At 37.2% G+C, this 25,324-nt stretch overlaps 1 protein-coding gene across 4 annotated transcripts in view; it reads left to right on the top strand.

Annotated features, from left to right (window-relative positions):
• LOC106883084 (uncharacterized) overlaps positions 1-25,324 on the top strand; it is a 34,315-nt gene extending 8,991 nt beyond the window's left edge. For 3 of the 4 annotated variants that reach the window (XM_089352904.1, XM_089352905.1, XM_089352903.1), the window contains exons 2-13: positions 2,003-2,090; positions 3,560-3,672; positions 6,556-6,646; positions 9,039-9,104; positions 10,821-10,871; positions 12,414-12,481; positions 14,027-14,351; positions 15,504-15,686; positions 16,123-16,201; positions 19,541-19,693; positions 22,010-22,171; positions 23,034-25,324. In XM_089352904.1, the coding sequence (XP_089209030.1) occupies positions 2,013-2,090; positions 3,560-3,672; positions 6,556-6,646; positions 9,039-9,104; positions 10,821-10,871; positions 12,414-12,481; positions 14,027-14,351; positions 15,504-15,686; positions 16,123-16,201; positions 19,541-19,693; positions 22,010-22,171; positions 23,034-23,302 (1,638 nt within the window). In that variant the 5' untranslated portion in view covers positions 2,003-2,012 and the 3' untranslated portion in view covers positions 23,303-25,324. Of the gene's footprint in view, positions 1-1,692; positions 1,885-2,002; positions 2,091-3,559; positions 3,673-6,555; positions 6,647-9,038; positions 9,105-10,820; positions 10,872-12,413; positions 12,482-14,026; positions 14,352-15,503; positions 15,687-16,122; positions 16,202-19,540; positions 19,694-22,009; positions 22,172-23,033 lie in introns of those variants that run through there. The other variant, XM_089352902.1, reaches the window with a different exon arrangement.

Genomic DNA, 25,324 nt, shown 5'->3' with positions numbered 1-25,324 from the left:
GAAAGATGTACTCGAAAGCTCTGTCAGTAATTGGGGCTCCAAGAGAGCACCATGCTGATGAAGGAAGAATCGCAATAGAGGGGAAGGAGACTGTAAACAGGTTTACAGTCTGATGTGAAGCTGGATGGTTGAGGAGCTAGAGTTCACATTTAGAATTGTTAATACTAAGGTCCCTACGACCAGATTCCTTAATTATCATCCTCACAGTTGCATGGGCCCCTCAAGCAAGCATCATCATGATACCAGACATTCAAGTCCAGGTCAGCTCCCATCTTGGTAACATCATCAATGTCCAGTGCAAATAGAGCAGGTCCAAGTAGATCACCTTGTTGGACTCCAGAGGCAAACAGGATGAGGTGGTCACCAAAGGAGAGATAAGAGGGCTTCCAATAAGCTTGCCATGCAAAGTGATAGAGCTGTGCGGGCATTCTCCCTCACTGCATAGGAATGTATGCATGAATGTATGTAAAAGAGATGTAGTTGTCATTTAAGTTCATATCCTGAAACTGTGTTTTGAAACTGAAACAATCACATCTTGGAAGAGTGGTTTTAACCATCTAAAAATACAGAAAAATCCAATAAACCTAGTTTTCATTTATTTCTGGAAATGCCAGCATGGAAGGCAGACATTAAATGATGATGTTGAAATTTTTGTTGCATCACTGCATTCAAATCCCCAATATTGTTCCACTGCATTGCTGTGGAAGTGTGCAACTGACCAGGCTGTAGTGGTGCAACAAACATTTTCACAACTCAAGAACTGAAAGCCAAGTGAATTTAACAGTTTGTATGTGCTTTTACGTAATTAAAATGGCTCCATCATTATATAATTGCTCCATCTTTCTCCCTCTCACCCTCTCTTTCTACACACATGCAAACATGTGTGTGTGCGTGTGTGTATCAAAATGGGAGATGGAAAAAAATTTTGGTATTATTTATTCACCATTACATGTGTTTCATTTCTCAATAAGAGTTACAAAGGTGTACAAGTAGAATAAACAGGTATAAAATCTTGTATTAGAAGTTTATCAGGAAGAGAATCAAGCAATACAAAATTTACATTTGGATAATACTTTAATTTCCTTTAGTGAGACATCCAAATGTATTTTTTCCATTTTAGAAACTGAACAGTAATAAGTGCTGAAATATAATCTAGTGGATTATATTAGAGCAGAATATTATGTAGATAGGGTTATGATCCAAGCTGTGTCCTCATGAAGCACATCTGTATGTTCTAGTATGCCAAAATTATATGCAGACATTATAATTGTGTGAAGCATGCATAAGAGTTAAAAAATACAGGAAAATAATTTTTGCAATCTCCTGTTTTGATATGTAGTTAGTTAATCACTCTGCAAAAGCTATTTTCCAGTGTTTTTTTTTTAACACACACAGTTTTAACATCTACATACAATTTTGAGGTACTAGAATATGCACGTGTGCTTCAAGAAGAAACAGCTTGGATTATAACTCTACCTACCTATTCTGTGTGTGTGTGTGTGTGTGTGAGAGAGAGAGAGAGAGTGAGTGTGTTTGTGTCTGTGTGAGTGTGTGTGTCATTTGTATTTGTTTGTGCATGTGTGTGTGTGTGTGAGTATGTGTGCATGTGTTTGTGCATATGTTTGTGTGTTGTGAGTGTGTGTGTTTGTGTGCGTGTGAATTTGTGCTTATGTGTGTGTGTGTGTGTGTAAGTGTTTATGTGTGAGTGTGTTTGTGTTTGTGTGTGTATGTGTGCGTTTGCATTTGTGTTTGTGTGTGTCTGTGTGTGTTTGCATTTGTGTTTGTGTGTGTTTATATGTGTATGTGTGAGAGTGTGTGTGTGTTTATGAGTCTGTTTGTGTGTGTGTGTGTGTGTGTGTGTGACGTATTAACTCCAAACCAGTGGTGAGTCTATGTTATAGATTGCTTGTTATCTCTCAGACAGTCAGTCTATTTTAACATATTTTCAAACTTTCTTTCAGAACTGTTTTATTACATAGATATTGTTAATTTTCCTATTTAGCAAATACCACATGAATGTAATACAACGAGAAGATGGGTTCAGTCCTTCTGGAAATTGCTTCAAATATGAAAAACCTGTTGTTTATCCTGTGAGTATGTTTAATGTCATTTAAAAAAAAATATGATTCGAATCAGCTATTAGTAAATGTTACTACAATTACAAAAGTAGTATGCAATGTTGAAATACTGATTAGATAAAGTAAAATATAAATTGCTGCTGGTTATATGAAACTGAAGGATACTGGACACCAAACATGTGAGAAATACTGAAAAGAAAACCCACCCCACTCATATCAGCATTAAAAAAAAAGTGTTAAAGTTATGATAAGAAGAAGTGTTTCCTTCTCAAGCCATGCCAGGCTCATAAAGTCTATTTTCTTGGTTTCAGTGGCATATAAATTCCCCACCTGCATGGGATGCTGATCCATCACAGGGTTACTCATTTTTGCCGGCTGAGTGGACTGGAGCAATGTGACATGAAGTGCTTTGCTCAAGAACACAACGCATCGCCCGGTCCAGGAATTGAAACCATAATCTTATGATCATGAGTCCAACACCCTAACCACTAAGCCACGTGCCTCCACAAAGTTATGATAATGATGATAATAATGTTTATCGTTATAATTATGCTGCTGCAGCATAATTTATTCAGAGATGTTTTCGAAGTAATACTCAACAAATGAGCAAGAGAAATCCAAGAGAATGTCCACCATAGATATGATTATGTGACTTACAAGCATCTAGTTTAACACTTCCCCACCCCTTGGCAATCTTGCACATGCTCCCACATGCTGTATCAAGAAGTTACGGTGATGATGCAGAGCCAGTTGGGGTACGTTGTACATGAAGCTGTGGCTGTAATGCAGAGCTGATTGAGGTACATGTTGTATATGAAGTTGTGGCTGTAATGCTGCTGCCTGGGTCACTTGGTACGGGAGTTCTCGCAGGTTGTATATTCGCTGTTAACCATGGTGAAGTAATTCACGAACAGTGCTATGTTAGAACCTGTGCAGTGTTGCTTGTTGCTGTGTACGTAGAGAGATGATGTTGATGTTAGGACGAATGGTGGCGACGGAGATGGAGGTCGTTGAATGCTGTTGGACGAAATTGATGAGTCTCCATGTGGTTGCTGTTGTGTTGTCCCTGGAACTTGCTGCATCCTGTGTGGTCAGTGGCTAGACCTTAAAAGGTCTGGGACCAAAGACATCATGATGATGTAAAGCTGGAGTTTTATAGGGAGCAGTCGGCTCAAACTAGGGTTGAGAACAGACTGTCTCACATGACCTTATTTGAAGGCTGCGATTGGTTGGGTTGCATATTGGCATGCGATAGAGCAAGAGACAATTGTGCCAATACCAACCAATCAGAGTAGTGGACACAACAGGGTCCAAAATGCGGCCAAAGGCTAGCTGTTCTCTACTACGTTCATATGTATGTATGTATATATAACAGAGAGGAGAGGAATTTCCTTCAAGTGTACGCTACATATCCATTTTATTGTTTCAAATATTCTAAATTATGTAAAATTTATTTAACTTCTTTTTATCTCTCTTATAAGCTCCCTCCTGGTTTGCTTTACCTACATGATGGGGATTATTCTCAGAAAAAGAGACTTTCATCCTGCAGTCCATTAGAAAACAAGGATTCTGTTCTGTCTCGAAGAAAGCAAAGGTAAAATTTAATAAACAGAGGAAAAGTATTATTCTTGCAATTGTTCATTTATGTAATGAAATGCCATCAAGGATGAGGATTAGGGGTAATTTTACTCAACTAAAACCTCCATGCTTCCTGAAATTCGCCAACACTACACCTGATATCCCCACCTCCATATACGCATGTACACATGTAGATCATGACTCATACACTGTTCACTTTCCTGATTTTTGTACATAATTCTATGTACTGTACATGCACCTTTGATGAGATGTAGTGCTTGTTATTATTTCAAAATGTCTGGTTTTAACATTTGTATAGCAAATGTTGCTGTGTTTACAAAATGGAATTGTGCTTCTTTTCGTAGGTCTCATTATTAGTGACAGGACTAAGTGGCGAGCTGGCAGAATTGTTAGCATGCTGGGCAAAATGCTTAACAGCATTTCGTCTGCCACTACGGTTCTGAGTTCAAATTCCGCCGAGGTCGACTTTGCCTTTCATCCTTTCGGGGTCGATTAAATAAGTACCAGTTACGCACTGGAGTCGATGTAATCGACTTAATCCCTTTGTCTGTCCTTGTTTGTCCCCTCTATGTTTAGCCCCTTTGTGGGCAGTAAAGAAATAAGCATTTCATCTGTCTTTACATTCAGAGTTCAAATTCTGCAGAGGTCGACTTTGCCTTTTATCCTTTTAGGTCGATAAAATAAGTACCAGTTGAACACTGGGGTCAATGTAGTCCCTCCCACGAAATTGCTGGCCTTGTGCCAAAATTTGAAATCATTATATGTGACAAGACTTGCATCTGTTTTCTGTTTACAAGGCATAAAGAGTAAGGAAACAGGTAGGAGCTCCTTAAAAATCAATGCTATTTGTCAGTGTCATTGAATTCAAAACTTTTTGTTTTATTTGTTTGAATATCATTGCTGTCATCATTGTCATTGCCATCGACATCACCACTACTGCCACCATCATCATAGTCATTTAATATCCACCTTCAATGCTGGCAAGCCAGAGGACTGCACAGGCTCTTCTCTCTGCTTTGGCATAGTTTCTACAGCTGAATGCCATTCCTACTGCCAACCACTTTGCAAAGTGTACTGCGTATTTTCTACATGGCACCAAGAACTGGCAAGGTCACCAAGTAATATGCAAGTCAAAGAAAAAGATCCCTCAGTGGATGGAGGGGTTATATCAAGAGAGTTGGCTTTGTGTCAGGTTATGAGAGGTTAAGCCTTGATAGAGGAACAGAAACAGATGTCTTGCTGTAGAGGAGATATGTGGTTTCCAGTAGGACTAAGGCTTGACAAATGTTTGCTGTTTTGTACATTCTTGAGTCATAAGTTTTTCTTCACACAAAAGAAGTTTCATTTTTATCAAACAAAACTGATTTAATTTTGATTTCATTTAGAATTCCGTTAACAGAATCTTTGTATTTATATTATTACATAAAACCTTTCCTAGCAGAACTATCATCATCAAATACAAACAGTGGGATGGATAGAGTGTGTGCCACCTGGGGCAACCATTGAGTTTGCTCCCCACCCGTCTTGCTCCCTATACTCTTAAACAGCAGGCCCAAAAGTGCCATGTCCATAAAAGTATCACCTGTGTACAGATCAACCCCCTTGCCCTGCCCTAACTGTGTTACTGAACACAAAGAAAGAATATGTGTGTGTGTGTGAGTGAGTGTGTAGAAGGTTGAAAAGGAACACACAAGTTGATATGTATAAGGAAAATAAGACAAGGTAGAAAATGCTAAAATAATTTTATTGTGAAGAACATTTTAGTACTGGTTTCAGTTTTTGCAACTTTTTCAACTTAGAGTAAAGCATGAAAAACAATTAAATTGTGAAAAAATTTAATGAAATGTTTTTTTAAAGTATTTCCATAGTTTTCAAATGTAAGGGACATTTTCCTGCTTTCTGTCTGTCTCTGACTCTCTTTTTTACTCATGTTAGGTCTTGGTAGCAGGTAGTAGCAGTTCTAATATTTGATCAAATATTAGAACTGCTACTACCTGCTACCAAGACCTAACATGAGTAAAAAAGAGAGACAGACAGAAAAAATGGAAAATGTCCCTTGCATTTGAAAACTATGGAAATATTTTTTTTAAATATTTCATTTAATTTTTCCACAATTTAATTGTTTTTCATGCTTTACTCTAAGTTGAACAAGTTGCAAAAACTGAAACCAGTACTAAAATGTTCTTCACAATAAAATTATTTTAGCATTTTCTACCTTGTCTTATTTTCCTTATATACATATCATCATCATCATCGTTTAACGTCCTATCACTAATAGTGAGACCTATGGGTTGGATGATTTGACTGAGGACTGGCAAACCAGATAGCTGCACCAGGCTCTAATCTGATCTGTCAGAGTTTCTACAGCTGGATGCCCTTCCTAATGCCAACCACTCCGAGAGTGTAGTGGGTGCTTTTACATGCCACCGGCACGAGGGCCAGTCAGGCAGTATTGGCAACAGCCACGCTCAAATGGTGTGTTTTATGCACCACCTGCACCGGAGCCAGTCCAGCAGCACTGGCAACGACATCGCTCGAATGTTTTTTCATGTGCCACCAGCACAAGTGCCAATAAGGCGACGCTGGTAACGATCACGCTCAAATGGTGCTTTTTATGTGCCACCGGCACGGAAGTGAGACAGCTGCTCTGGCAATGATCACGCTCGGCTGGTGTTGTTAGCGCTCCACTGGTATGGGTGCCAGCCATCGAATTTGTAGTCTTAACCCCAAAAATAGATGAAATGGTCATGGATGGAGTGATTTCAATCATAGTTTTGTTCAGTTAAGGTTCATCTAGGGTTAAGAAATTTTTTTGTAAGCAAAAAATGTTCTCTTCATCTGTTCGTTTACATGTTTTTTTAATTTTTTTTACTTTTAGATATCCAAATATTCCTTATTCACCTGTTCTTGTGGATAAAAGAAGAAAAGAGAGGGTTGTAAAAATTGCTAGTAAAATACTAGTTGCATTGGTAAGATTTGAAATCACTTTCTTTCCTATATATATATATATATATATATATATATATATATATATATATATATATGTTAAATTCAACTTATGTTGAAAGCCAACAAACAGAGTTTGCTTTAGAAGCATTGAGATGTATTGAAAGATACAGATAAGGAAATAATTTTATTCTCAAACGCAGGATAATGCTAATAATAGCATGAACAGGATAAATAATAATATTGTTTTGCTATATTCTTAGCACTATCCTGCATTTGAGAATAAAATTATTTCCTTATCTGTGTATATTGTTGTTGTCATCCTTTTGTCTCGGAAGACATTGGAGTTGCGCATAAACTAATCCAGTCTGGTTTTTACATCCATGTCCTCTCCAGTTTCCTCTCCAGTTTTGCGCAGGCCTGGGCTAGATGTAAGAAGTGAGCCATGTGATCCCACAACATAATCAGCTGCAGTGGAAGTCATAGATTACTCATTTCCAGTTCTCATCACTGGATCCTATTTGACAATGATATTGTGGCTTGGTTAGCTGAGAGCTGGAAATTTGTTCAAGCTGTGCATCATTTCCCACATAAAACCAACCATAATATTCAGTTTTAATGAATCATATTTATTTCCTTGTTGACATTACAAATGTTAATTGCTAAAGACTGTTGTGCTTAATATCAGTAGCTAGTGTGTGAAAATGTATGGTTAGAGGAAAAAATAAAAGTCTTCATGCTTGTTGAGATGGTCAAAGTGACATGACTACCTGTTGGCCAAGAAAACTTCTACCACCCTCTGCCAGTGCTTGCTCTTCTCCTTCTAGTTTGTATTTCATGTGCATGCCAATTTATAACCATCATTTGGGATGAAACCATATAAAATTTATAATTGTTCTTAACACCCACACAAATGCTCCAGAGCAGTGATTTGCTAAGATGTGGGTTAAGATCTCTTGATATGTTATGGCTATCCTTTGTTACTGAGCTGATGTGATTTTGAATGTTATGTACCATTACAAGATCAACTGCTTCCTTCCGGAATATCCAAGTAAGATTTTGGTTGTATTTGTGAAGGCAATCTTTGACATGTATCATATATTCATTGTTTTCTCTTTTACTCTTTTACTTGTTTCAGTCATTTGACTGCGGCCATGCTGGAGCACCACCTTTTGACAAGCAAATCGACCCCAGGACTTATTCTTTGGAAGCCTAGTACTTATTCTATCGGTCTCTTTTGCCGAACCGCTAAGTTACGGGGACATAAACACACCAGCATCGGTTGTCAAGCGATGTTGGGGAGACAAACACAGACACACAAACATATACACACACATACATACATATATATATATATATATATATATATATATACGATGGGCTTCTTTCAGTTTCCGCCTACCAAATCCACTCACAAGGCTTTGGTTGGCTCGAGGCTATAGTAGAAGACACTTGCCCAAGATGCCACGCAGTGGAACTGAACCCGGAACCATGTGGTTGGTAAGCAAGCTACTTACCACATAGCCACTCCATTTCTATAGCAAATGCTGCTTGTGCTTACATAATGGGATTGTGCTTCCTTTTAACATGCCTTATTCTCAGCAACAGGACTCGCATCTGTTTGCAAACATAAGGAACAAGGAAGCAGCTTGGAGCACCTGTCAGAACTGAAATTGGTTGCTAGACTGTGGGTGATGCAGCAGCCTTACTCAAAATCAACAGACATCATTACCACAGCCATCATCATAGCTGTCATCACCTTCTTCCTCCTCCTCCTCCCCTCCTCCCCCTCCTCCCCCTCCCCTCCTCCCCTCCCCTCCTCCCCTCCTCCCCCTCATCATCCTCACCATCATTCCCTCCTCCACATCATCATTATCATCATCATCATCATCATCAACAACAACAACAACAACAACAAGCACCCACTACACTCTCGGAGTGGTTGGTGTTAGGAAGGGCATCCAGCTGTAGAAACCTTGCTAGATCAGATTGGAACCTGGTGCAATCCTCAGTCAAACCATCCAACCCATGCCAGCATGGAAAGCGGATGTTAAATGATGATGATGATGGTGATGATGATGATGATGGTGATGATGATGATGATGATGATGATGACTATAGGCACAAGGCCTGAAATTTGTGGGGTGGGGACTAGTTGATTACATCAATCCCAGTGTTTAACTGGTACTTAATTTACCAACCCTGAAACGACGGAAGGCAAAGACACCCTCAGTGGAATTTGAACTCAGAACATAGTAACAGTCAAAATACTGCTAACTAAGCATACTGCTAACTAAGCATACTGCTCGGTGTGCTAACAATCCTGCCAGTTTGCCACCTTAACACCAACAAAATAATAATATGAGAAAGTGATTTTTTTTGTTTATTGATTAATTCTGTTTTATTTTTGTCTAGGGTTGTTATGATGGTTCTGGCCTTCAGCAAGCAAACAGAAATAAACTGTTGCCGTGTATTCAAAAGGTAAGTGGTCAGTCGGTTTCACTTCCTGTCTTTGTTCTGAAAAGCTGAGTGAGTTAGCTTTATTTACCTTTGCTCCAATCACCATGGACATTTTCCTGATATTTGTTGACACTCTGTCGCTTACGACGTCGAGGGTTCCAGTTGATCTGATCAACGGAACAGCCTGCTTGTGAAATTAACGTGCAAGTGGCTGAGCACTTCACAGACACGTGTACCCTTAACGTAGTTTTAAGGGATATTCAGTGTGACACAGTGTGACAAGGCTGGCCCTTTGAATTACAGGTACAACAGAAACAGGAAGTAAGAGCGAGAGAAAGTTGTGGTGGAAGAGTACAGCATGGTTCGCGACCATCCCCTGCCGGAGCCTTGTGGAACTTTAGGTGTTTTCGCTCAATAAACACACACAACACCCGGTCTGGGAATCGAAACTGCGATCCTATGACCACGAGTCCGCTACCCTAACCACTGGACCATTGCGCTTCCACTTTCCTGGTATATATAGTAAGTAAATAAACCCCAGAATGTTACACTTGTCTTTACTCAAAGACTAATAATACAATAATATGCTTCCTTGTTGAAAGCCAGAATGAAAATTGGTGGTTCTAGGACAACTGCCTCCTGACAACTTCTCTCTTGATCATTTGGTGGTGATGATGATGATGATGATGAATGATGAATGATTAATAATTGTCAGAGTGCAATTATCTGTTGGCAGCTGTCCAAAGATACAATTGTCCCTGACATCCAGTACTGAACTTGTTGGTCACCCCACCAAATATTTGAATCTGTGCCATAGGTTGGTCAAATAGAGCTGTTTAGCATTGTTTTATTTTATAGTTCGAAGATGAAGAGAGACAGGTGTAAAATTTACTGCCCCTTTTAAACTGATAAGGTCAATGTAATTGACATTCAGTATGAACTTCTGTAGATTGATGCCAGTAGGGGAAACGTAGGTAGAAGGACAGTTCCAGAAGACTGAAATTCTGAGGAGGAATGATTGATCAAAATGTTGAAAGCTGGGTTTGCAGAATGGGAAACAATATAAATAACAAGTAGAGGAGTTTTCATTGTTTAACCATAGGTTAGCCCTAACTGAGCAGGTTTATGATCAAAAGCATTCCAACTATGACCTCCTCTCCTTTTACATATAGAAAACATCCAATATACCCCTTCCTAAGATATGATATTTGAGGGAGAATAAACTGCTGCTTCTAGCAAGCCAAGCAACTATGTATAGAGGCTCCCTCGTTGGCTCAAATTGTAGAGAGGATGTTGTTGTTGCTTCACTACATGTCTCATGGTTTTTGGAATTACATAAAGCATGTTGATGAGTTACAGTTAATGTTAAAATTGCATTATTTAAGAATTTAGTTGTAGTGTTGGCACTAAAACTGTTATATAAATAATGGAATGTTTATCTAAGAAATTCGTTGTTCTCGAATCGTCTAATGTCGTCATAGTTACTTTTTACTTCTTTTTTCAACTGTTTTTTAGACCAATTTTTTTTCTTCACTCAGTTTCTTTTTTTGCATTTTAAGTCTATTACCTTCCTATTTCTTCTTTGATATTTGTCTTCTTTTATCAATTAATCATTTGCTTTTCTGGTTTACATCTTCTGTTTTATTTTTGTTTAATCTTGTGTATGTCTAATACTTATTTGCTTCTAATACATATTTATTTCAATATTGTAATATTTTTTTTCATGATTGTTTTCAGAAAAATAGTAATTTGCTGAATATACATCAAAGAATGCAACATTTTTATGAGGTGTGTATAAAGTTTCTACATATCCGAGCATGGCCAATGCCAGTGCTGCCTGACTGGCTCCTGTGCCGGTGGCATGTAAAAAGCACTATTTGAACATGGTTGTTACCAGAACCACCTGACTGGCCCTGGTGCCAGTGGCATGTAAAAAGCACCCACTACTCCATTAGGAAGGGCATCCAGCTGTAGAAACCTTGCCAGAACAGATTGGAGCCTGGTGCAGCCTCCTGGCTTGCCAGTCCTCAGTCAAACCGTCCAATCCATGCCAGCATGGAAAGTAGACATTAAACGATGATGATGATTCCTAGTTATGATTTGGAATGTGCAAGCAAGAAAGCAAAATTTTCTGTAATTTGGAGTGAAAAATCGAAATTATAAATATACAGATACAGGCATGGCTGAGTGGTTAAGATGATTGCTTTGCAACTATGTTTCAGGTTCAGTCCCACTGTGCAGCACCTTGGGCAAGTGTCTTCTATTATAGCCCTGGCTGACTAATGTCTTGTGAATGAATTTTGTAAACAGAAACTGTGTGGAAGCCTATTGTGTATGTGTATGTATGTGTGTGTGTGCATGTATGTGTGTATGAACATATGTATATGTATATATGTGTGTGCGTTTGTGTTTGTAGCTCCACCACTTGACAAATGATGTTGGTTTGTGTACGTCCATGTTTCTCATCGGTTCAGCAAAAGAGCTGATAGAATAAATACTAGACTTAAAAAAATAAGTACTGGGGTCAATTTGTTCAACTGAACTCTTCAAGGCAGTGCCCCAGCATGGCCATGTCCGATGATGGAAACAAGTAAAATGTAAAATATACGAACAAAAGCAAATATCAATTATGATACTCACTTGTAACTGATTTCTGAAGCTTTTAATTTTCTGTTGAGGATTTTGAGTAAATATTGTAAAAACACCAACTATCATCAAAGAGTTACAACTCCAATAATTAGCTAGGTGCAGGCATGGCTTCTCAATCACCTGGTTTCATGTTCAGTCCCATTGTGTGGCACCTTGAGCAAATGTCTTTTCCTTAGCCCTGGGCCAACTAAAGTCTTATAAGTGAAAATTTAGTAGATGGAAACTGAAAGAAGCTTGTTCCATGCATTCATTCATTCATTCATTCATATATACATACATGGAGGTATGTGTGTGCATGTATTGTGTGTGTATATGTGAGTTTTGAGCAGTGATGTCATTTCTCCCTGTCAACAAACCATCTGCTGGCTTTGTGCCTTCGAAGATGTGTGGAGATCCCTTACTTGAAAAATATGAAGAGCATCCAACTGTAAAACAATGCCTCAGTAGTATATTCATCTAACTCATGTTAACAAAGAAAAACAGAAGTAAAAATGAGTGAATAAACACTAAGATGGAGTCAAATAAGCTCTTAAATTTCGATAATGCTGAAAAAGCAGATGCATGGCTAATACACTAATGATTCTGTCACCTCGCTGCTTTACATATTTATATATTGAAAAGAAAAAGCTTGCAATTTAATTTATGTTTGTGAAACATGAATATACAATTTCTGTTTAACAGGATTCCAGTGGAGAGGAAGAAAGCTATTCTGAAAAAGAATATGAGTCAAATGAACAAAGAGAAAACATGTAGGTGTCATACTTATTTAACTTATTGAAAAAAATAATGAGCAACTAAATAGTTAACTACATATATAAAATTACATATCAGATTTACAGGTATTATATTTTTGTTTATATTACAACAGAGGATATTTGGTTAAGATGAGTTTGCTTATGTCACGATGACATGAGCAAATGTTTGTATGCATATAATATTGGAGAGAAAAAAATGTATTGGTGATGTGAATAAGGCATGATACTTCATTGGTTGTATGAACAAAGTCTATTGTGTGCTTGTGGCCTTGTGTGATGGCTGTCTGGCTGAATCATTGTTGAAGTATCTGTAAGTGCTTGGATAGAAAATGAGTGGTGTGACGAGGATATTTGAGTGTTTATCAGTATATGTATGGGAAGGTGTTTAAAGGAAAAGAAATCAGTTATTGATACTGGACCAAGCATTTTGGAAGATTTTGCCAATAAAGCCAAGAATCAAGAGCTCCACATTGTTGTACAAACTTGTAAACAGTGGGTCAGATGAGAGAAGACTCAGAACTGAAGTTGCAGAATACAGGCCTGAATGACTTGGTGTTGTTGTGCCAGACATCTAACAAATGTGCTCTAAAACAACCAGCCAACCAACCAGCCAACCAACCAGCCAGCCAACCAACCAACCAACCAACCAGCCAACTAACCAGCCAACCAGCCAACCAACTAACCAGCCAGCCAACCAACCAACCAACCAGCCAACTAACCAGCCAACCAGCCAACCAACTAACCAGCCAGCCAATAACCAACCAACCAACCAACCAACCAGCCAACCAGCCAACCAACCAGCCAACCAACCAACTAACCAGCCAACCAGCCAACCAACCAACCAGCCAACCAGCCAACCAACCAACCAACCAACTAGCCAACCAGCCAACCAACCAGCCAACCAGCCAACCAACCAGCCAACCAACCAACCAGCCAGCCAGCCAACCAACCAACCAACCAACCAACCAACCAGCCAACCAGCCAACCAACCAACCAACTAGCCAACCAACCAACCAGCCAACCAACCAACCAACCAACCAACTTCCAACCAGGTTCCATTGAGTTGACATTTGATACAGTAGATGACAGGTTTGAAGATACTGTCATCTACTGCATGTGACATAGAAAGGCGATCTAGGATCATCTGCGGTGATGATGTTTATGTCTTTTAGTAATCATGGGACAAACATTGCAATGGGATCAGAAACAGGCAAAGGATCCAGGTTGGGTATGGTGAGGGGTGAAGGAACTGCATTGAGGATAATAATGTATTTAGCGCATTATTCAATGTGTCATTTTTTTTAATTACAAAAGGGTGTGATTTTAAGGATACCTGGCTCCTAATTTTAGCAGGCTGAATATCTGCATAGAAACTCCCTCGTAGGTTTATGTTTCTATGTTGTTATTAGCATTAGTGGTGGTGATGATAATCAATTTAATAGTAAAAAATTTTGTTTTATTTTCAAAAGAAAAAAAAAAAAGAAAAATGGAATTTTCTTTGTATTATCTTTTATGTCTTTTCATATCACCACTTTCTAGAGATTTAACCCAGCAGTCAGACAATAATGCTGAATGTAATCGCAACTCTGACAGTCCTGTCTCAGAAAAAGGAAAATCCCATTCAGGTGCAGACTTTAATCACAAGGATGAGATAGTTACTGCTGCAACATGTAGGATCCTTACTGAGAAACACATAAAGCTGCACACTGAGGGAGCTGTCTCTACTTTCAAGAAGAAGACATCTGATCGATTGTCACCCACTCAGATCAATAATATACTGCCAGAACCATACGATGTTTTGGTTGAAAATTCCACCCAAACTGATTTCACAGAGTCTGTCGATCAGAATATTCATCAACAAGCAGTTAAGTCATTTTCATAATCAAGTTCATTGTCATCATCATTTCAATGTTCAGCTTACTAGGGTTGCATTAACTTTTGTCAATGTAGATTTATTATGGGTGGATACTTTTCTTGTTGCTAACCCTCAATTATTTCCAAGTAAGGTAATATTTCTCCTTGGCTGAACATGTTTTTGTGGAAGACTGGAAATGAGTTTATGATGTTGACACTTGCTTATAACTATAATGTGATGTCGATACAAGGGGACAGAAATACACATGCATGCACACACGCACACGCACACAAAATGTCTTTCTTCCAGTTTCTGATTACCAAATCCATTCACAAGGCTTTGGTCTGCTTTGGGGCTATAACAGAAAACACTTTCTCAAGATATCATGTAGTGGGACTGAACCCCAAAACTACATGGTCGGGAAGCAAACTTCTTAATCGCACAGCCATACCTGCACAAGTTATATTTATCAAAATGAATAGGCTTCAAATTTTGGCCTCAAGGCCAGCAATTTCGTGGGGAGGGGATAAGTCAATTATATCAACCCCAGCGCTCAACTGGTACTTATTTTATCGACCATGAAAGGATGAAAGGCAAAGTAGACCCTGGCTTTATTTGACCTCAGAACATATACTTCTTTATTGCCCACAAGGGGCTAAACATAGAGGGGACAAACAAGGACAGACAAAGGGATTAAGTCGATTACATTGACCCCAGTGCATAACTGGTACTTAATTTATCGACCCCAAAAGGATGACAGGCAAAGTCGACCTCGGCGGAATTTGAACTCAGAACGTAACGGCAGACGAAATACCGCTAAGCATTTCACCCGGCGTGCTAACGTTTCTGCCAGCTCGCCGCCTCAGAACATACAGCTGAATGAAATGCTGTTAAGTATTTCGCATGGCATGCTAATGGGCAGCTCACCACCTTTCAAATGTGTAATATAAATGAAAAGAAGGATACATAAGCTCTGTGCTTGTTGGGATGCAGTTCTTTTGAAGTTAGTTTATAGCTGCTTGTTTTCACAGATATCCTACCAATCATAATAATTATGATCCACACAGCACTTTAACTGCTCATTTATAATGCATGAAAAGAGCCATATCCATTTATTATGTGTGTCATAGCTATGTTTTATTGATTTTGTTTCTATCAAAGGTTAACAATGAAATAACATCTGGCTCAGTCACTAATTATAAAATTGTGGTAAAAACTGGTAATAAATTAGGTGCTAGCACCAGAGCTCAAGTTAAAATAGTGCTATATGGAGATCGTGGAAGAACTAAACCTATAGATTTGCTTGAATCGAAGACAAACAAGATAAAATTTCAAAAGGGAAAGGTAAATATCTTTTTTTTTTATAAAGTTAGTATGAAAAACTTAATTAATCATATTGATCTATTTTCATTTAGTTATTGATTTTGACTCTGAAAGTAATTAAAATACTAAATTCATTGTTTTAAGTTAGAAAAATGAAAGCTTTTCTGTTAGCATATTGACATATTTAAATTCCAAAAACTCATTTAATATTTCTTAATCCCTAATGATCAACTACTACTTCAGTCCCTGTACATTAATTCTAGTTGTGTTATGTGAAATTTAATCTTTGAGCTGTTTTAATGATGATGGATAGCAATCTTTTCTATAATTTTATGTTTGTGTTAATCTCGCCAAATATATATTTCACTCTAAAATGCTTGGTCAGCTTGGAATCCCTTTAGAGGTTTATTGACAACAAATAATATCTGAAGTTATATATTTTATTTTAATTTTTCAGGAGGATCATTTCTTTGTGGAGTCATTTTCTGTTGGTCATTTGGAAAAGATTCGCATTGGCCATGACCGTCCTGAGTTGCGTAAGTTGCTTTTATAGCCTAAGTGATTACTTTTTTTTATCCAATAAATCTATATTATAAAAGTAGTAGATGACATTGCTAAGCCTGTACTTCATAATCAATATGTCGTTATTATTAATTTCTTCTGGTTAGTTACATTATCTGCAAATTTATAGGAAAAAGAAAATAATTTATATAATGATATTCATATCTTTCTTTTGTATGAAGTAAAAAGGCTTCAAACAGGAATCAAAACTTAATTTTAGACTCTAATTACAAGACACTTGCCTCATTGTAAATAATAATAATGATTGTATATCAATCATCATCATCATCATCATCATCATTTAGTGTCTGCCTTTCATGCTAGCATGGGTGGGACAGTTTGGGAGGAGTTGGCAGGCAGAGGCCTGCACCAGACTTCTGTGACTGTTTGGGCAGGATTTTTACAGCTGGATGACCTTCCTAACACCAACCACCCAGCAGAGTGGACTTAGTGCTTTTTACATGGCACAAGCACAGGGTAGGTCAGTTTTGGCAAGGTTTTTACAGCTGGATGCCCTTCCAAATGCCAACCACTTTACAGTGTGGACTGGATGTTTTTGAAGTGGTGCCTGCACTGACAGGGTCACCAAGTAATCTGCAAGACAAAAATTTTTTGAGAGGGGAGGGGCATTGGAGGAGGTGATCTTATATCAGATGATGAGGGGTTATAGTACAACAGAGAAACAGAAACAGGTGTCTTGCTGTAGAGGAGGTACAAGGTTACCCAGCTGGGGGGAAAGAGGGAGAGAGAGAGATCAAGAATGAGGATAGAAACAGGTATGTTGCTGCAAAGGAGATACATGGTTACCCAAAGGAGATACATGGTTACCCAAAGGAGATACTTGGTTACCTGACCAGAGGGAAGTGCTGGAGAAGGGAGAGAGAGAGAGTGGGAGGCATCAGAATAGAGATGTTGGCAGTGCCAGGCATACTTTCAAGGGATGGGGATCAGAATATAAATGGGATGGTTGATTAAAGGCAGAGAGAGATATAGATGGTGGCAAGTGCCAGGGCATACCCTTGAGGTTCAAAGGTCATAATATATTTGGCAGGATATTGCCAAAGAAGCATGATTAGAGAGTAGGGAGGGGAAGTGAATGGTGAAAATCTGGGTATATAGAATGGGCGGGGTGCTACCAGATAGCAATGATATAGAGAGACAGGGCCATGAGGACAGGATTGGGGAGTGAGAGGTAGGCATAGTGCATGAAGGAGGAAATGTGAAGAAGAGAAGAGATTTAGAGATGTAGATTGGTTTGTTGGGGAAGGGTGTGTGGCAAGTTTTCTTGTTACATGTGGGTAGAACATGTGGAGGCTACCAGATAGCAATGTTACAGTGGGACAGGGTCAAGAGGACGGGATTGGAGAGTGGGAGGTAAGCATAGTGCATGAAGTGGAAATGTGAGGAAGAGCTGTAGAGACATGGTTTGTTTTGTTGTGGTAGAGTGTGTGAGAAGATTTCTTGTTATGTGTGGGTGGGACACACAGCACTTCTAGAAATCAGTTTCGTTGATATGGGCGGGTATTCTCAACAACAATTTTGGTCCTTGCTAGGTTAATTTTATGGCCCTTTGATTCCAGGTTTTGCTTCCATACCTGGAATTTATTCTCTAATTCTGCTAAGGATTCTGCAATAAGTGCAAGGTCATCAACATATAGCAGTTCCCATGGGCGTCCAGTTTTGAATTCCTCTGTTACAGTCTGGAGGACTATAACGAATAAGGGTGGGCTGAGAACTGAGCTTTGGTGAACTCCTACTTGTACGCTAAATTCATTACTGTATTCATGGCCGACTCTCACCTTACTGACAGCACCACTGTACATGACTTGTACAGCTTTAACAAGCCACTCCTCTACTCCTAATTTCCTTAGAGATCACCATATAACAGATCGGACAACTCTGTCGAAAGCTTTCTCCAGGTTGACAAAGGCTAAGTACAATGGCTTACTTTTGACCAAGTACTTTTCCTGCAGCTGTCTCACTAGGAAGATGACATCTGTGGTTCTCTTGCCAGGCACAAAGCCAAACTGCATTTCATCTAGTTTATTTCTATTTCTAATCAATTGAGCTACAACCCTCTCTGTAATTTTCATGACTTGGTCTAGCAGTTTAATTCCTCTGTAGTTGTTTCTATCTAAGGCATCACCTTTACCCATGGTGCCTTTCTGAATAACCTGATTAACAATATGGGTGACTAAGCTGTATCCTACACCACTGGAAATTTTAATCACCTCAGCAGTGATTCTTGATGGCCCAAGGGCTTTCCCTGTCTTCATATCCTTAATTGCCTTATCTTTTATGTTGCTATCAACTCTGATGGCTGGTCCCTCAATTGGTTAGATATTTGGTAGACTCTCCTTCTTCCATTCATTTTCCACATTTAGTAACCTTTCATAGTAACACTTCCATGCTTCTTTCTTCTCTGAGTCACTAAGTGCAAGCACACCATTATCCATTCACACACATTTCTCACCCACCCATCTCTATTCTCTCTGATACACTGCTTTGCAATCTTGAACACCTCATGCCTCTGATTCTCAGTTGAACATTTGCAAATCTCTTACCTTCAGCTATTCTTTTTGCTATGTAAACCTGACGTCTAGCTGCCCTTTTGGCTACCTGATATAATTCTCTGCTTCCACTGCTTTTTTAGTCTTTCCAGATCTGTCTATTTGCTTTTACAGTACTGTCTACCTCCTTGTTCCACTACCTTGTCACCCTTGGTCTAGCTGGGACTCTGCACCAACCACAGATTTCATCTGTAGCCCTCACTAAATTTGTCTCACATGAACTTTTAATTGTTCTCTATGCTATATGTTCCCAACTCTTCCTCTCTTTCATCAGAAGCTTCCATTAGGAAATCTTTAAATTTCTGTCTGTTTGCTAGGTCTTTGAGCTTCCATAATCTTCTTTTCCAGACTGATTTATTTCTGCGAGTCTTTCTAGCCCTTGCTATTTATTTGTAATATTTTACCAATCACCTTATAATATTACTCATATTTCCAGAAGAATTTCATATTAGAAATAACAAAATTCATACAACAAATGAACTTGTAAACTTATATTTGTCATTAATTTGAGACAGGAAAGAGAAAAAGTAAAATAGGTTCCATCATTAGAATTCTTGCTCTTTACAGTATCTAATTGCTACTTTTAATGTATAATGTTACTTTACAGTAAAAATCTTAACAGTTAATTCTTTCATAAATTCATTTGAATTTAAAAAGTAAATAGAATTCTTTACATTTATTAATCTTCCATGTCAAATAACCAATGGTATTACATTTTCTTATTTTTTTCATATGTACATTTAGCATATGCTTGGTTCTTAGACCAAATAACAATATATGACCTTCAGCAGAAATGGACCTATGAATTTCCTTGTGCTCAATGGCTTTCTGGACAAGGTGGAGACAGAAAGACATGCCGTGACCTTGTACTTGGTCCCTACTGTGCTACTAGTGAAGGTGAGATCTATGAGGGCCTTTCTTGTAATACCATTTTAAAGTAGTTGTTTACTCATTTTATCTTTACGGCAAGTTATTATATATAAAGTTGGTTACTAATATATTCCTAAGTATTGTAGAGTAAAGGTAGACACTTGATGAAAAGAGTTTGTAGCTGAAGTTCAGTTTTCAGTTAAAGCTATTTCACTTATTGCTCTTGGCATCACAACTGCCATTCCATCCTTACCTGAACTTACTAGGAACAAGCATCTACAAACATATATCCCTGATCATAAAAGGTCAACCGATTGATTCTATTGATTACACAACCAGTGGTCCTTGTTCTTTCTTCTCATTTTAATCACAGCTTATAATGTCTAAAAGTATAAAATTAAAATATATTCACACTATTTCTATAGATTTTTATATTTACTACACTATTTGTATTTGTCCATAGCTAGACATGTTTTTTGTGGAAGACTGGAAGCGAACAGCTTCACTTGTATAACGATGATGCTCATTTACAACCACCACACGATGTCTAGACAAAGATACACACGACTCCCTCATATCACTGAGAGTTAAAACACCTGAAAGTTACGGACAGGGGAGACAACTCGCCTCTAGTCCCATTCAGGAGTGATGGATAGTGATATTTGCCGTTTTTGTGGCTTACCAACATCACATATCTGAACTGAATCACTAGTGTATGACTATATACAAATAGCATAAGAACCATTTGCTGGCATACTACGCTGAGGAATACATAAGATTGAATTCAATTATGAATTAAAAGTAGCTCTAATGTTGTAAACATTATTGATCACACATAATCAATGTATATGTTTTGCTTGTTCACTAGTTTACTGCAGTACAATTCTCTGGGCACAACTCCCTCATAGTACTGATGGGCTTATGCAATGACAAGTGACTGAAACAACTGGCGATATGCTGCGTTTGAGAAGATCTGTCAAGCCAAGTGAGATTGTAGTTGTGGCTGTTGTCAGTGTCGCGTAACTGGCACATAAAAGGCACCCTTCAAACTTTGGGCAATATGCTGTGCTTGAGAAGACCTATCAAGCCAAGTGAAATCGTAGTCGTGGTCGATGCCAGTGCCATTTAATTGGTACCTGTGTTGGTGGCATGTAGAAAGTTCTGTTCAAGTGTTGGGCCTCACGGAGGCAATGACAAGTGACCAAGACCTTTGGCGATAAACCGTGCTTGAGAAGACCTGTCAAGCCAAATGAGATCATAGTCGTGGCCGATGCTGGTGTCATATCAATGGCACCTGTGCCAGTAGCATGTAAAAAGCACCCACTACACTCTCAGAGTGGTTCGCATTAGGAAGCGCATCCAGCCCTAGAGACCATACCAAATCAGATTGGAACCTCATGCAGCTCCCCAGCTTACCAGTTCTCAGTCAAACCGTCTAAGTCATGCCAATATGGAAAATGGACATTAAATGATGATGATGATATATAATCATCATCATCATTGTTTGACGTCTACTTTCCATGCTGGCATAGGCTGAATGGTTTGACATGGAGCCGACCAGCTGGGAGCTGTCCAGATACCAATTGTTTGTAGTGGCATGGTTTCTACAGCTTGATGCTCTTTCTAACGCCAAAATATATATACATATATATATGATAGACTTGTTTCAGTTTCCATCTACCAAATCTACTCACAAGATTTTGGTCAGTGACGGGCTTACGCAAAGTGCCATGTAGTGGGATTGTACTCAAGACCACATGGTTGGGAAGCAAGTTTGTTAACCAACCAGCCATGCTTGTGCTTATAAACAGATGCTAAAATCTAAGCTACACTGATTTTCTTTTTATAGGATTTGTAAGTTGTCAATTATTCTGTTTGGTTTTGTATTCCAATTTTAAATCATTTATTTTTTACTGGTTTTATTTTAGTTGCTGGATTATTGCCATGCTTGGTCATAAAGTTTTCTATAGATTATGATTCAGTAAATAATAGGGCAATGGGATAATTATTCTGTTGCTATTTTCAATAGACAAAGTTCTATGGCAAATAAGTGAATAATAGAAATGATTCCCATATTTTGATCAGAAATTATACTATGATTATTTTCATGACACACTGTGAAATGTTTGGCATTAGGAAGGTTATCCAGCCATAAAAACTAAGCCAAAGTAAAAACTGGAGATCGATGAGGCCCCTTCAACACATCAGTTCCTATCAAAGCATTCAACCCATGCCAGCATTGAATGTGGACATTAAATGTTGATGATGATGACAATTAGATATCAAAAATAAATATACTTTATTTTTTTGTTGTTTTGTTATTGGGTTGTTGTTTATTTACAGATATTAATAATGTTCCAGTTGATCCTCTCATTCAGTTATTATCAGAAACTGAAAAAATTGCTGAAAAAAACCTTGATACTAATAATACATCAGATTCAAATCACATCACTTTGTATGATAGACTTTATATTAGGGAATCTACTGATGAGGAGAGCACCGAGGGTAAGTGAGACATTTGTTTGATGAAATACTTTTGATGCCATTCCCAAGAATATTATTATTTAACTGACATTAAATAATGTCGTTTTTAACATCTATTTTTTAAGTATTTTTATTTGGTTTAATCGTGATGAAGAAGTTGTACATAGGCCCTCCAAAACTGGTAAAGTCAATGCAGTTAATGTCCTTTTTGAACAGTTGCAAGTTGACAGTTGCAATAAAAACAAGAGCATCTTTGACCTTGCCACCAAGAGTGGTCCTATCAGGAATTTAAAACTCTCGACAGCATCGCTCTCAGAATCAATGGTCCATGCAAGCCCCTCCAATGTAGCTGGGGAAAAATACTATGATTCATAGGGAATAGTGCATCATTTAGTTTCCTGGTGCTTTTTCATTGCTGTTCATTGTTGGTTCAATATCCTCAGACCAGCTTGCATTCTTTCTCTGATCTATGGATATTGAACCAACAATAGGCAACAATAAAAAAGCACCAGAAAACTAGAGAATTCTTAAAGTTGCCATTATTTCAGTAGTAAGTATTACTTTATATCTTTTCAGCTAATATTAAGAAACGCAAAGGTGATGAGCTGGCAGAATCATTAGCATGCTAGGCAAAATGCTTAGCAGCATTTCATTAATCTTTATGTTCTGAGTTCAAATTCCACTGGGATCAACTTTGTCTTTCATCCTTTCAGGGTTATAATAATACACACCAGTGTAATCAGTTTATCCCCACCCCAAAAATTGTTAATCTTTTACCAAAATTTGAAACCTATTTTAAGAAATGCACCACTGAAGATTTTAAAATTTATTTCAATATGAATACTGACTATAATTTTTTTTTCTTCATCCATTTCATTTTTAGAATCATCAGAATCAAATGAAAGCTGTACATCAGAGGAATATGAAAGTGAAAAGAAAGTAATCTCTGTACAAAACTATGTGACAGTTGAAACCCAGACTGTAAATGTAAACAATAAGCCTCACATGACAACTAACATTCCACAAACGACCTCATATGTAAGTAAAACATCGAAATCGAAGTCCAAGCATAAAACTACAAAGTCTAGCAGTTCTAGACAAAGCAGCCTTGATACTTCAACAGAGGATTCAAGTTCAACATCAGCTGATTAAAATCTGTAAATTGTTGCTAAAATTCTAGACTAAATCTAATGTATTTTAAAAAATAGTGTAAAGAATATTTCCAATTTAAACTTAGTGTTTGCTAAATATTATCAAAGGAAGATTATAGTTTAACAGTAAATATTTGTGAGAATCATTTGGCCTTTGTTATAAATAGCTTACTGCTTAAATGAATAAAATTACAAAACTGAAGTTCTTATATGGGAAAACTTTATCCAAAGTAAAAAAATGCTATCAAAAAGATAATTATTCCAGAAAAAATTCACAATAATGAAAAATGGATTTATTTGACAAACAAATAATTGTTTCAGTGGGATGCTTTTGCAGTGTGAATGAAATAAGTGTAGTTCAATAATATATGTAATTAAATAACTTGACCATTAACCAATAGAGACAGCTAATTAATTTTATCGTTTGTTCGTTACATAAAAGAAAGAATGAATTTATAAGGATAATAATGTCAAGATTATAATGACAGAAGAACAATAACAGTAGTGTGGAAAATCTAAAGAAGAAATATTTATTGTGTTCTGTTACTGCCGTGATTTGAATATAGGTGCCATAGTATGGTGTGGATAGCCAGATTATTTTAAATCTAAAAAATATTGTTCTGGATCAATAAACAGAACAACATAGATTTTGAAATGTGAAGTTGACTGAAATAAATTAATGGATGTTATCAAGAATTTCATATTTTAGGATTAAAATTTTGATATGATAATATTTGTTCATTGCTATCAAAATAAAGGTTGGTGTGATTTGATGAATAAATAAAATAATTTTATCAAACTAGAAAAAAAACAAAACATAATCGCTTTTGTAGATCCAGGCCAGCTTTTGGAAATTTAGTAATACATGCAAGATAATATTGGATTCATATGTTTGAAAGGAATCCTAAAAGGAATAACATTTGTAAAATGATACAAATAAATTGTTTCCAAACCTTTTATTAATTTATGATTGAATTATAAGAATTTATTCTGATTTAATATCTTTTTTTTTAATAGGTCTATAATATTTCTGAGGCAAATTATGATTAATTGATCAGTTCATTTATATCAAATATCATATATTTAGTTCAGTATTATGTATTTTTCCAATATGTTGCCAAAAAAAGTATTATATTCTGAAAAATAGGAATTGTAAATTTATTGATAAATGTTGTTAAATATCTTAGCAGGGTAATGGAAATAGTTGAGATAGGATGCCTTGTTTTGTTTTGGGCCCTCAACTCTTTGATGGAATTGTAGGGGGTTGATACCTTGATACTCAGTGTCTTGGGAATTTTTAGAATGAATGGAGCCCATCACTCTCCACAGCTGATTTCTTCCAGTATGAGAGATAAACAGAGAAAGAATGAGTGAAAGAAAGAGAAGAATTAACTCCAGAACAGGACTGGTATGTTATTCATCAACCCCAAAAAAAGTGAAAGGCAAAGTTGACCTCAGTAGGGTTTGAACCCAGATCACAGAAAGCCTGAAGGATTATAACAAAGCAGTCTATCTGACACTCTAACAACTTTGCTACTTCATCACCAATGAGGCAGTATGGCTTCTTACTAAATACTTTACAGTCTGTTTAGTAAATATTGTAAAGTATTTAATTCACTCTTTATATTTTTGGCTTAAATCCTGCCACCAGACTCTATTTTGTTCTAAATTTAACAAAGTATCAATAATACATGTTTGTGTTAATTTTAATCAATTATACTCTTTCCATAAAAAAACTGCCTGCATCTAGCCAAAAGAAATCAATAATTATTGAAGGTTTTCTTAGAAAAATTATTTTGATTACTGAGTATTAAATTTGTGATGTGATAATTTTATTCAAAGCTTTATTTCAACTCTAATCAATTTGTCTTTTTGACAACAATAACAACAGTATTGATACAGTATTACATTTCCTTCCATCGTTACCAAGTTATTTCTCAGGGTTTGACAAATGTATTCATTAATAATTCAAATTGCATGACATGTAAATTCTTCAAATAAAGATAATTTTTCTGTGAAGGAA

Source organism: Octopus bimaculoides, chromosome 5 (genome assembly GCF_046866305.1).
Source record: "Octopus bimaculoides isolate indiv1 chromosome 5, ASM4686630v1, whole genome shotgun sequence".
In the NCBI taxonomy this organism is placed as follows: domain Eukaryota; kingdom Metazoa; phylum Mollusca; class Cephalopoda; order Octopoda; family Octopodidae; genus Octopus; species Octopus bimaculoides.
This window is presented reverse-complemented; position numbering and strand designations above follow the sequence as displayed.